This window comes from Sceloporus undulatus, chromosome 2 (assembly GCF_019175285.1).
Source record: "Sceloporus undulatus isolate JIND9_A2432 ecotype Alabama chromosome 2, SceUnd_v1.1, whole genome shotgun sequence".
Taxonomy (NCBI): domain Eukaryota; kingdom Metazoa; phylum Chordata; class Lepidosauria; order Squamata; family Phrynosomatidae; genus Sceloporus; species Sceloporus undulatus.
In genome coordinates this window covers 19,581,385-19,593,919 of record NC_056523.1, presented here as the reverse complement: position 1 = coordinate 19,593,919, position 12,535 = coordinate 19,581,385, and the positions used below count along the sequence as shown (strand labels likewise).

Here is a 12,535-nt window from a genome sequence, read left to right as displayed (position 1 = left end):
ATTGTTGACCTGTAGGGGCTTTTGCAATTATGGGACACTGAGGAACAGCTGGAGCAGGGCCTACAAAATCTTAACCACACCAAAAGTATATAACAGTTCAATTTCTTAAACATCTTGTCAGTGACATTTTGGAGAAACTTTCTGCTGCATTGAAATTTGTCAAGGGCGATTAGGATCACACTCAGGTCTCTTTGCTTACCACTGTTTAAAGAAAATAGATCCCTGAAAGTTTAGAACCACTGGCAGGGAACTTACCTACCCACATAAACATACCCCAAAGGACTGCAGTTCTTGTTAGCCTCTGATCGTAGAATCATACAGTTGGATCAGTGGCCATGCTGACGGGATGCTGGAAGTAAAAAGTTAAAGAACATCTGGTAGTCTATATGTCTTCCATTACTAAGTTAGACCCAAACTTCAGTACAGAATAGAAGCAAACTGAAAAGCAACAGTTTTATAAACCATTAATTCATCACATAACACAGAAATCCACAACTTTAAAAAAATGCTTTATTGGCATTGGGTTACAATTTTTTAAAAAAAAGCTGTAATAAAAGCATGTCAGCCTTGGCGTTGGGTTATTGGTTAATGCGAAAAGTGTCATCCATACCCAGGTACAGCCCAGCAGGAACCATGATTCTAGAGTCCGACAATACTAGGGGTTCCAGGTCTAGTTCCTGAAATGCCTCCTGCATCTTTATTTCATAGAATTACCCAAGATATAACTTGTTTCATTCAAAGCATCACACAATCAGTGTGACTGCTCACCCCAGGGGCTATAAATCCATTTTGGATTTTACAGAGAACTTTAAAGAAGTTATCCAATGTGCTGAACCTATTTTGGGGACAAGAGTTCAGCATCTTGGGCCGCTCTAACATGTTAACCAAAAGTGTAGAAACCAACAGCTGCCGCTAGCATTGATAGAAGAATTTACCTGTGACTAAATCTCCCTTCCAAGAGATTTCTGAAGGTGCAGGGTCTGGATCTGCCTGTCTGCTTCCATACCTGATAACAACATCTAGAAGTGATGGGTTCCCATTGTTTCCTTATAACCGCTAGGTTAGGGAAGACCACTTAGAAGAGTCCTGGTGGTGCAGTGGTTAAATGCATGTACTGCTGCCACTCACTCAAAACCATAAGGTTGCGAGTTCAGTACTAGCCAGGGCTCAAGCGCAACTCAGGCTTGAATCCTTCCGAGGTTGCTAAAATGAGTACCCAGCTTATTGGGGGCAATTAGCTTACAGTTGTAAACCACTTAGAGACTGCTTAGTACATTATGAAGCAGTGTATAAATGCAGCTGCTATTGCTATTGCTTATTCAGAATACAATAAATCCTGGGACAAAAAAGCAATACTCTGTTCTGGAGCTCTTAAATGTGTGTGCCTCCATTGGAATATAATTCCCATCAGCTCCAGCCAGGGGATACTGGCAGTTAGGAGTTTGACAAGATTTGGAGGGTCACAGCTTCTCTAATCCTGTCTTTAAAAAAAGATGCTTGTCTCTGGGATGAACAGTGGCAAGCGTTTATACTCTCAGTGCAAAAGAATCAAATCTAGGAATCACAACTCCCAGGACAAAAGCCTGACAAAGCAATATCTATATCTATACTCAAACAATGGCTATTTTACCTGAGGAACTCACCCATCCACCAGGAGCTGCTGTCTTAAAAAAGTAACTTTTGTACCTCTGGATTATTCCCATTATTCTGATGAGAGAAAATGAGACTCATCCTGTGGGTAAAACCCATCCCACAGAGGTCTTACATTAAGAATAAGGGGCATAAGGAGCAACCCTATAAATATTGTTGGATTGCAGCTTCCATCAACTCTAGCTGTTACAGCCAATGTATGGGAATTTTAGTTAAACAAAATCTGGAGGGATGCGCATTCCCTATCCCTGTATCAAGGCTGAAGGGGCTTTGAAAGGAATCCTTTTAAGGCACTCATTTTTCTCTATGACCCAAGTAGGTCCCAACCTCTGAATCAGGATGGACAGCCCTCCAGAATTCAAACTCCCAGTATTCCATAGCACTGGCTGTGATGGCTAGGGAACTGATGGGAATTGCAGTGCAGCATCTGGACGGTTGCACTTGCCCAACTCTGCTGTGAATTAAGATTCCTTTGGAATAGTTAAGAATGACATAATTTGATGGAAGAACAAGCATTCAAATGGGTGATTAATTCTCTATACAGTATTTGCCAAGAAAATGCCTTAGAAGAAATATATTTACATGGGGGGGATAGTATAAGAACACCATAGCAACCCACTTTTCTAATCTGCTTGGGGGTGTTGTTGTTAAGGTTTTTTTTTAAGGAATGGTAGCTTATTATCAAAGTTAAAATCCTGTGCTTCAAAAATCATTTTGGCATAAACCCTGCAATAAAAATTTAGTTAGTGTTTATTAGAATATAAAAAGATGCTTCAGCATTTTTTTTAAAAAAGAAACATGTATCTATAAATTAAACCATGTTCTCTCAGGCTGAAGTTTAACACTTCTATTCTCAAGATTGGAGAAGTTCAAGTTTGCTTCTTTTTCTCTCTCCCTCATGCTGGAAAAGCTGCTGTGATGTATACAGTCACTAAATTCCAGCAGATTCAGCTTTGCTTAAGATAAGGAAGACTTTGTTTTTTGAGCCACCTGCTTACCAGGCAATATTCAAATGCAAAAGAACCATCCAGCAAAAAGAAAGAAACGTATCAGCCATCACTAGCTCTCACTTTTCTCTCTCAGGAAGGGGTCAAAACTCTCTGGTCGCAACATATCTTCCATAATCCTCTACTGATTGTTTCCTCCAAAGATTTTATTGGGGTAGAACCCAGGCTTCCCAAGATCACACCTCTCTCAGGCAAGCTTCTAACCTTCATGCTTTAGTGTGGGAATAAATACTCCAACTCGGCATACATACTTTGTTTTTGAGTGAGTCATAGCTGGGCAGGGCACACTGGAAGCCATAACTGTTTCACTATTAAATCCTGAGTGCACAAAAGGAAAAAGAAGGTAAGACACAATGCATCATTCAGTGCTTTGCATGCGAGGTACTAAAGCCACAGGCCCCAGGAAGCCAAAATTAGGACCGTCTTTCCTACAGACCAAACCCATTCAGTTTTCCTTGTAGATTGAAGGGCCATTCTGAGCCAACAAGTCACCATAGGCTGCCTCTTCACGGGAAAAGACCTGGAACTTCTTGTCCAGTTGGGCTCGGAGGTAGAGGTAGTCTTGCTGGTCGAGGCTGTGGGCACAGGTCAGATAGGCTGTGAAAAGCAAGGCAAGCAGCAGGCGGTCGAGGGAGAGGCAAGGAACGGCCCAGAGGATGAGGAGAAACTCCAGGTACACAGGGTGGCGAAGGTGGGCATAGAGGCGGACGGCTCGTGAGGACTTCACTGCCAAAGGATCCCCCATGCCCAGGCAGTGGTAGTAAACCTGTGAAATGACAGTGGATTAGTGGAGAAAAAAACTGCTCTCTGCATTTGCAGAGAGAATCATAGAATTGGAAGGATCCTAATTACCATCTAGTTAACCCCCCTGCCATGCAGGAAACATCTGCATAGACACTTCTGCATGATGATAGACACTTTTGAGAAGAGGACATACAATTTTAGATTTCGCCTAGGCATCTAAGCAGGTAAGGGATAGGAAAAGTTGGACCACAGCTCACATCGCCCCCTCTCTTGGTTCAAGTTGATGGAAAGATGTAGTCCAACAACATTTCGAAGCCATACATTCCCCACCTTACAGAGGCCTGGTCCAGGGGAGGGGAACATATGGCCCTCCTGATGTTGCTGGCTATCATTCCAATCAGTTCAAGCCGGCACAACTAACAGACAGAGATGACGGGAACTGCAATCCAATGTCATAGCTAGAACCATTTCCCAGAGGGAAACATGTTCCAGGAGGGGTGTGTGGAACCCACCCTCCATTTCAGAATCCACTCTACAGTTTTGGGTACAGCAGAATCAAGGATGGAAGAGGAAAAGAAAGCTTTATCCTGATGAGCTAAATACAAGACAGCACCACATTCTGATTTTCAAATGCTGTTCTAGAAAAGTCTGTTTTCTCCTCTGTTAAGGAGTTTCTTTTTAGTATAATAGGCAGGATACAGACTGCCCCTTTGGGGTGGACTGTAGGTGCCGCAATCCTCGCCAGATCAGGGCCTGAGCAATCACAGTGGCAGCCCCGGAGGCCCCAATCCACTGCTTTTCCAGGCCTCGGGGAAGCGGCAAAACGCTGCTTCCCCCCAGCCTGGAAAGGGGTGTCCTTGGGGCTTCATGCCCCAGGACACTCCGGGAGCCGCAGCCAGAGGAGAAAGGGGCCGCTTGGCCCCTTTCTCCCTGGCATCTTTCCAGCGGCAATCTGGTTGCCACGTGAACAAGGCACACTCCAGGAAGGAGCTTCGTTTTGGAGCTCCTTCTGGTGCCACTGTTAGGCCGCCACAAGCGGCCTGACGCAGCGCGAACACGTCACGCCTGCGCCGCGCCGTTTGGACACGGTGTGACCATCATGTCAAAATGGCAGCGCCCATCTGTACAGGGCACTGCCATTTTGACGTATGGAATACGTGCTAGGGTTGTGCGACGCCCCAAGGCTACCCTAGCACGTATTCCTTACATGCTAAAAGGCTCATCTGAAGAGGGCCTTAGTATATTATTTTTAGAATTTTAGCATTTTATTGTGATGTGTTTTATTGTCAAATTTTGATTATAAATCTTTGATGTTTCACCTTTTGGTGGAAAGGGCATTATAAACAAACATTATTATTATTAAATCATGGACAACAGGGGACAAGCAAAGCTGCATCTCACCTATGAGAGAGACTATACACATCTGACCTGAGAGAACACAACAGCAACCCCGAGGGATAAGACCAAAGTCTAATCTAAAGTCCAGTCCAAAATCTTGTTCCTTGCATTCACCAATAGGAAGGGGCACAGCTCAGTGTCAGAGCACATACTTTGCATACAGGTCCCAGTTTGTACCCCTGGCATTTCCTGATACAGCTATCAAACCTTCTGATGGTAAAATCAGAAGAGCTACTGCTTTTCAAAGGATATCAGGCTTCTGCTGTCTCAGACCAAGGAAACCTTTGACCATTAAGGTTTTCCTAGACTCCAGTTCCCATCAACCCTTGACAGCAAGGCATGGTGAAGAAGGGTAGGAATGGTCATTCACTGACATCTGATATTTGGAATGTGCTCCTAATGTGTTGGACTACAATGTCTATCATTACCAAACAGGATGAGGAATATATATAAAAAGATATATTGTTTTTTATTACATGAGATGCTACCTCATAAAATTAGGTTCTCCAGGCAGCTTGGAACAAACAATTTTAAAATAACATCAATATATAGGAACCATAACATCAAAGCACCCTAATATTAAACTCGCAGCTACCTCTCTAGACAGAGATGGCTTTCTTTGCCTTTGTCCCACTATTGATGCAAACTCTCACTTGTTCAAACCATAGGTTGTTGTGAGGCTCACATAGAACTATGGCTCCCCCATAGCTTCTTTCTCCAGCTGCCCATTCTGAAATGTCTTGTTGTGACATATTAAAGCACCCTATCTTATGAAGAATCAGCCAGACCATCTGCGAGCAGTATGTTATCATGAACTTCTCATTGCTTGGAAGAGCTATGGCATTAACTTTGGGTTAGCCTTCTAGATGAAAGGGGAAAAAATTAGAGGGTACCTGTTTAACTCCCATCAGTTCTGCATAGTCAAAGATGAGGATGATGCTAAAGATGACCAGCCAGGCAATGAAGTGTAGAATAAAGCAGATAAGTGGAACCCAAGTGATCCAAGGTTCAGTGCTTGTATTCCAGAGGACAGGACCATCTTGTACTGGTTGCCAGAACCTCATAAGCAACTACATGGGAGAAACATATACATTGTTGTTGTGTGCCTTCAAGTCACTTCCAAGTTATGGCGACTTGGGGTTTTCTGAGGCTGAGAGTGTGTGATGTAACCAAGGTCACCAAGTGGGTTTCCATGGCCAAGCGGGGAATCAAACCCAAGTTTCCAAGGGTCGTAGTCAGACGCTCAAAAAACTACATCACATTGGCATTAAAATTTTATTTTATATACACAAAAAATCACAAAAATACACGTCAAAATAAAAAAACAAATGGCATGAGAGCGAGGGAGGGAGGGGGGAGAGAGGGAAAAAAAGAAATATGGTAGCATCTTTAAGATTAACTGGTTTTTATTTTAGCATGAGTTTTCATGAATATACACGTAAACCTACTTCTTTGGATGCAGTACTGTGTGCTATATCTGAAAAAGTGGGTTTACATCTATGAAAGCTCATGCTAACATAAAAGCCAGTTAGTCTTAAAGGTGCTGCCACATTTCTTTTTTTTCCTCCTCCTCTCTTCCTTCTTTTTATACTGCAAGAAACTAACACAGCTACTTTGGGACAAAAACAATAAATGAGATATTCTCAACAGGCTATGGATATCAGTTCATTCATACTTAATGATGCTTTGTTAAGTCTTTTCAGATCTTATAACTTGAGCATTTCCCCCAAAAAACACAGAAGTATTTTATCTGTAAAGTGTCCTTTCAAGGTCCAACATGGTGTGATGGCAGTTGGAGCTGTTATGGTCCTTTGTTTATATAGTCAATAAGTGATAGTCTTCTCTCTATGAAGGTGTCATGACTGGCCTCTAATATTATATGACAGTCTTTATGTCACAGTTGTTTGTTTTCTTTGGCATAAAGTAAAAGTAGTAGAAGATCTGGGCAGGGCTTTGTTGTTTACTTCGTGATGGCTTTCATCATGTCCAGGATAGTGTACCAGAACTGATTTACATTAGGATACTCAAACCACATATGCAAATAAGTCTGTTTTTCATCACACCTTTTCCATCATATCTGCACAGCTCTCTTCTTCATGAATCCCCAACGTAATTGTGCATAGGGCTATGTAACCTATGTCATCTTGGAATGTGCAGGATTTGGAAGCATTAGCCAACCATTTAAAAAAAAAAAACCCACAAATCTCCAGCCTTTATTATATAATTATTATTAATTTTGGAACTCTCTCTCCATCCTCCAACAAAAGAAAGAAACTTAGGCCCAACAGGCCAAAATAAAGCTGCTTCGAATCACTTTGGAGGTATGGTGTTTTAATGATGCATGTGTCCTAAGAGTCTGGAAGCCACACCAAAGCTGCACTCCAGTCCTTAGGACTGGAGCATGGCTTTGGTGCGGTTTCTGGACTCTTAGGACGCATGCATCATTGAAACACCATACCTCCAAAGTGACTCAAAACAGCTTTATTTTGGCCTGTCTGTATCAGGCCTTAGTTTCACCTAATTAAGCTCATAAGTGTGATCAAGGACAGCAGTGTATACAGGAGCAAAGACTGAAGCTGGAACTGCAGGGTTTGCTTTGACAATCTATACAGTACCTGCTTCCAACAAGGTTCAGTTTGCCAAATTAAAAATTGCTGTGTTAGGAGAATTTATTCTGCATCTCAAACTCAAATGGGCAAGAACTCACTTGCAGCTCCTCTGCTACCCCAAACCTACCTGGAGGGCCAGAGCTGTGCAAAAGACATAGAAAGATCTCTGCAGGACTCCAAAGCAGCTGCTGGTCCAGCGTTTTACACGGTCAGTGGCCATAAGGCTGTGTTGCAGGATGAAGAGGACTATCAAGCCCATGTCTACTGACAAGGGGTGAAGAACTTTGGGGTCTCTCAGGGCAGCTCCCCACTGAAGCCTAGTAGCAGCATCTGCAAAGAGAAACTCAATCACACCACATTCTACTGAGCAGTCATAGATTTCAGATAGCACTTCAGAAACTGATCTTACGAGCTATTTTTCATCTGTCACTGCCTTTTCTCTCCCTAGGTCATTTTAAAAGAAAGGGTGGGGCACATATGGTCCATTAGGAAATGCAGCATTTGCAGACATTTGCATAACCACCATAATACCCCAGCATGACCAGCTTCAAAACTGTAATTTCCCCCCACTTCTGTTTTCATCTTTTCACTTCCTTAGAGACAGGAGAGAAAAGAAACTCCGCTCTATGGCTTTGAAGGCTTTGTATGGTACAGGACACTCTGTGGTGGTGGTTGTTGTGTGCCTTCAAGTTGTTTCTGGTTGATGAAGACCCTAAGGCGAACCTAGCATGGGGTTTTCTTGGCAAGATTTGTTCAGAGGTTTGCCTTTGCCTTCCTCTGAGGCTGAGAGAGTGTGACTTGCCCAAGGTCACCAGTAAGTTTCCACAGTTGAGAGGGGTTCAAAACTTGGTGTCTGGTCTCTAGAGTCACAACCCAACACTCAAACCATTACACCACCCTGGCTCCTAAGAACCCTCTGACACCTAACAATAACAAAGAGAACCACTAAAATTACTGCCAGCAGCAATGCAGTTGTAAAAATCAAATGCTAGTGTGACCTCTGAAATCAGATCAATGTTTGCTGCAGTCCTCAGAAAGTTACTCATCCTGTTCAAAATCTTATGATGCCAAAGGAACTCAAAAGATTAACAAGCAACTTTTAACTAGGTCCACATTGTGTTGTGCTTGTGGCAGTAATACCTCCAACACTGATGGGCAGAACTCACACAGCAAGCATAGAACCTGTGTGGCATTCTAGTTGTACAGGGACCAAAACAGTGAGAATGGTTACAGTCCAACGGCTGTGAAGGACAAGATCATGATCAGTTTTGGCTAGGATTAAAACTTTACAGAAAGCTAGAAGATTAGAGTGTGCTCTGTCAGACATTTTTGAGCCCCACTCAGCACTTGATTTATTTTTTACGCTGTGGTTTTGTTTTACTAAAAATGCCCACCTATGCCACTAGGCAAACGACACAAATTCAGCTACACAAATTCAACCTAGACAATGAAGAAATCAAAATAGTTAAAAGAGTTCCTATTTCTTGGATCAAAGGATCAAACACTGATCAGAATGGAGACTCCAGTGAAGAAATCAGAAGATGACTAGGAATGGGAAAGCAGCCATGAAGGAGGAACTAGACAAGATCCTAAAGTGTAAAGATATACAACTGAACATTAAAGTTAGAATCTTCCAAGACACTGTATTCCCCATCACCATGTACGGATAAAAGAGCTGGGCAGTGAAGAAACCAAATAAGAGGAAAATCAGTTCTCTTGAGGCGTAGTCCTAGACGAGGATACCCTGGACAGCCAAAAGACAAACAAATGGGTTCTTGAGCAGATAAAACCAGAACTTTCCTTGGAAGCCAGGACGATCAAATTGAGGCTGGGATACTTTGGCCACATCATGAGAAGGCAGGACTCATTAGAAAAGACATTAATGCTAGGAAAGGTAGAAGACAACAGAAAGAGACCACATGCCAGATGGATAGACACAATTAGAGAATCATGGGTCTGAAGCAGAGCAGTGGAGGACCAGGGGGCTTGGAGATGTCTCATTCACAGGGTCACCATGACTGGAGGGCAGCTAACAACAAATGCCACTAGGAATAATGGGGAGCAATTTGGCCATGTTTGGAGGGTGGCATGGTTGGGCTGTTTAAGACCTAAGAGAGGCCTTTAAAGGTAGAAGTCTCTAGGAATGACAAATGATCCTTTGAAGGGCAATTATGTGCCCCGAAAATGTGAATTATATGGGCAATTCAGTTGGGGGTTCACATTAAGCCTGTAGAACATACTTTTCCCCACCTGTCTTTGAGAGTTAGATCAAAGGGGAACTTTATAAATTTTACCACTCTTCAGTTATGACATGGCAGCTCCTAGACCTAGAGAGCAGCAACAGTGTAGCAGCGACAGCAAAGGGCAGCTAATTTTTATACTGATTTGATCTAAATTTCCAATTTTGAGTCTGTTAGTTTCTTAGTTATATTACAGTATAAGAAACACTTACAAACATCCAAAGAAGTCGACTTGTATCCAGGAAAACTTGTGGAAAAATGAAAACTAGTTAGTCTCAAAAGCGCTGCTACATCTCATTCGCCCCACCATCCCTTCCTCCTTTTAATACAGGTTGACTCTCCCTTATTTGAAATGCTGGATTTCAGGATTTTTGGGGATTTTGGAATATTGGTATTTGCATATGCGCACATATTGAGATATCTTGGAGATGGGACAAACACCACATAGCCTTAATGTGTCTGAGGAAGTAGAGTGAAGTCCATGAAAGCTCATGTTGCCAATTTCTTTCTTTCAGTGAGTCTCAAAGGTGCTACAAGATCTCTCCACATGCTGTTTCTACAGACTAACATGGCTATATCTTTGAATTCTACCACATAGCCTGATGTCAATTTTAAACAATATTATTAATAAGTACTCGCAAACACTGGGATTTCAAAGGCACCAGGACAGTGCAAATCACTTGGGCCTCTGCCACCAGGAAGGTGGGTTTTGTGCTCATAGCTTAGCAGCTGTCCATAGGGTTAGAGTGCATTAGTGACTTTGTTGAATACTTTTTTTTGGCAGTAACTTGGCAGCTTGAAGCTGGAAAAGGATATGAAGGCTGCGAACCAACTAAAGGAGTGGACTTCCCCTTATTGATAACCTGCTTGTACCATTCTCATAGCTACTGGGGGGGGGGATATGTATGGGTCATGCTTGCACGCACTTGCATGGCGGTTGATGGAAGATGGACTCCCAAGGGTGATATAGGGCAGAAGCAAGCGAAATAAATCAGTTTGCAGCCTAAGTCTCTTGCTACCCATCTAGAATAACCCAGGTTGGCTAGGATTATATGGATAAACAAATCGCACATTTCTGTCTGTTGTTGTTGTTGTTGTTGTTGTTGTTGTGTGCCTTCAAAGTTATTTCCAGTTTATGGTGACTCTCTAAGGCGACCCTCTCTGGGGTCTGCTTGGCAAGGTTTGCCTTTGCCATGGCCATCCCTCTGAGGCTGAGAGAGTGTGACTTCTTGCCCAAGATGTCAGATTGTGGGTTTCTGTGGCTGAGCCAGGATTCAATCCCTCTGGGCTGCATCCACACTGGAGAAATAACCCAGTTTGGCACCGCTTTAACTCTTTGTGTGGTTCAAGGCGGCTTTGGAATTCTGGGAGTTGGAGTGCTCCGCTCTGGGCCCACAACACAGTCCAACTCCCAGAATTCCATAGCCTTGAGATTTTCTCCAGTGTGGATGCATCCCTGGTCTCCCAGTGCCTCCTCCTACTACTACTACACCACACTGGCTCCCAAATCAATCAGTCGCTGCTGATCCTTTTTCCAGACTGAGGCCAGCCAGGGTCATCCCCATTCCTTCCCCCCCAATAAATCCCCCCTCCAGGATCCCAGCTCTCGCACCGGTTCTGGGCGGGGAAGAGGCTCCAGGCCCGGCTGGCGGCTGGAGGAGGAGGGCCCGCAGGGAGACGAAGCGGATCAGCTCCACTCCGGTCCCGAAGGCGAAAAGGAAGCTGCCCAGGGCCGGCACCAGCAGCAGCAGCAGCAGCAGCGAGACAGAGGCAGCCATGGCTGGGAAGGCGCTTCTCCCGCCGCCTGCAGGAACCGCCCCGCGAGGGGCAGGGCTTCCCCCGGAATCCCCACGCCCTCCGCCCGTGACGTCACTAAGGGCATTCCCCTCCTCCGGGAGGGGGCTCCCCCTTCGAATTCTCAGGAGGGGAGTGACGTCACACACGGGCCTAGGGAAGGCTCTCCAATAACAACAACAAACACTAATATAAAGCATCTGTGGCTGGCATCTTCAGAGAATGCTGGCCTGGAAGAGAGCGGGGCACACACACACACACACACTGTTGGTTGAGAGGAAGTGATTTACATGTTGATCTGTGTATTGTTCTGTTGTTGAATGGCAAGGCCTCAGGTATCTATTTAATTAATGATCCATTGTCTGCTGGGAATATTTTAATAATATTTTGTGCATGAAACAAAGTTTGTGTCTATTGAACCATCGGAAAACAAACGTGTCACTATCTCGGCCACCATGAAAAAAGTGTTGGATTTTGGAGTATTTTGGATTTTGGAATTTCAGATTAAGGAGACTCAACCTCCACACCGCTAGCAAGATCACACTAAGCCATGTAGTTAGCTTCACACCAAAATAGCAATAGAAGCTCCAAGATAAGAATGTTTTTTAAAAGATACTTCCTGTTGCATTTCCTGTTCTGCCAATGGCTCATCGCTGCCTATCCAAAGTCAAATCCACTTCATGGAAACTGAGTCATCAGGGGAAGCAGACCAAACTGTTAGCCACAAAGAAACAGTTAATATGGTGAAGTACCAAAGGATCCATCAGTTGACATTTCTATCTTGGTACTGCCTCATGTGTTAAGAAATGTCACAAACTAAACTCAAAGAAGAAGGTGCACACTTTATCTGACTATATGAGAGGTGCTCAGGCATATTTAGATGCTCCATCCAAGGCCTGAATCTGTCCCAGATATATGTTAACTTTCGGTGGTTTCTAACAGAATAAAGGTGAGAGACCATTCAAAAACACATACTTAGAGCAGAGCATAGAAGCTAAAGGATGGAGACCATGATAATTATAGGATCATAGAATTGGAATGGGCATCATGAGCAAGCCCAATGCAGGACCTCCAGCTAAACCATCTCCAGCAG

At 43.7% G+C, this 12,535-nt stretch overlaps 1 protein-coding gene across 1 annotated transcript; it reads right to left on the bottom strand.

Moving 5' to 3' along the window:
- Positions 1 to 493: 493 nt before the first annotated feature.
- On the bottom strand, positions 494 to 11,437 carry NRM (nurim). Its single transcript, XM_042447351.1, has 4 exons — positions 11,261 to 11,437; positions 7,536 to 7,738; positions 5,693 to 5,869; positions 494 to 3,423 (listed from the first exon to the last, which is right to left on the bottom strand). The coding sequence occupies exons 1-4, from the start codon at positions 11,424 to 11,426 to the stop codon at positions 3,103 to 3,105; spliced, it is 867 nt and encodes a 288-aa protein (XP_042303285.1). The 5' UTR covers positions 11,427 to 11,437; the 3' UTR covers positions 494 to 3,102.
- Positions 11,438 to 12,535: the final 1,098 nt, after the last annotated feature.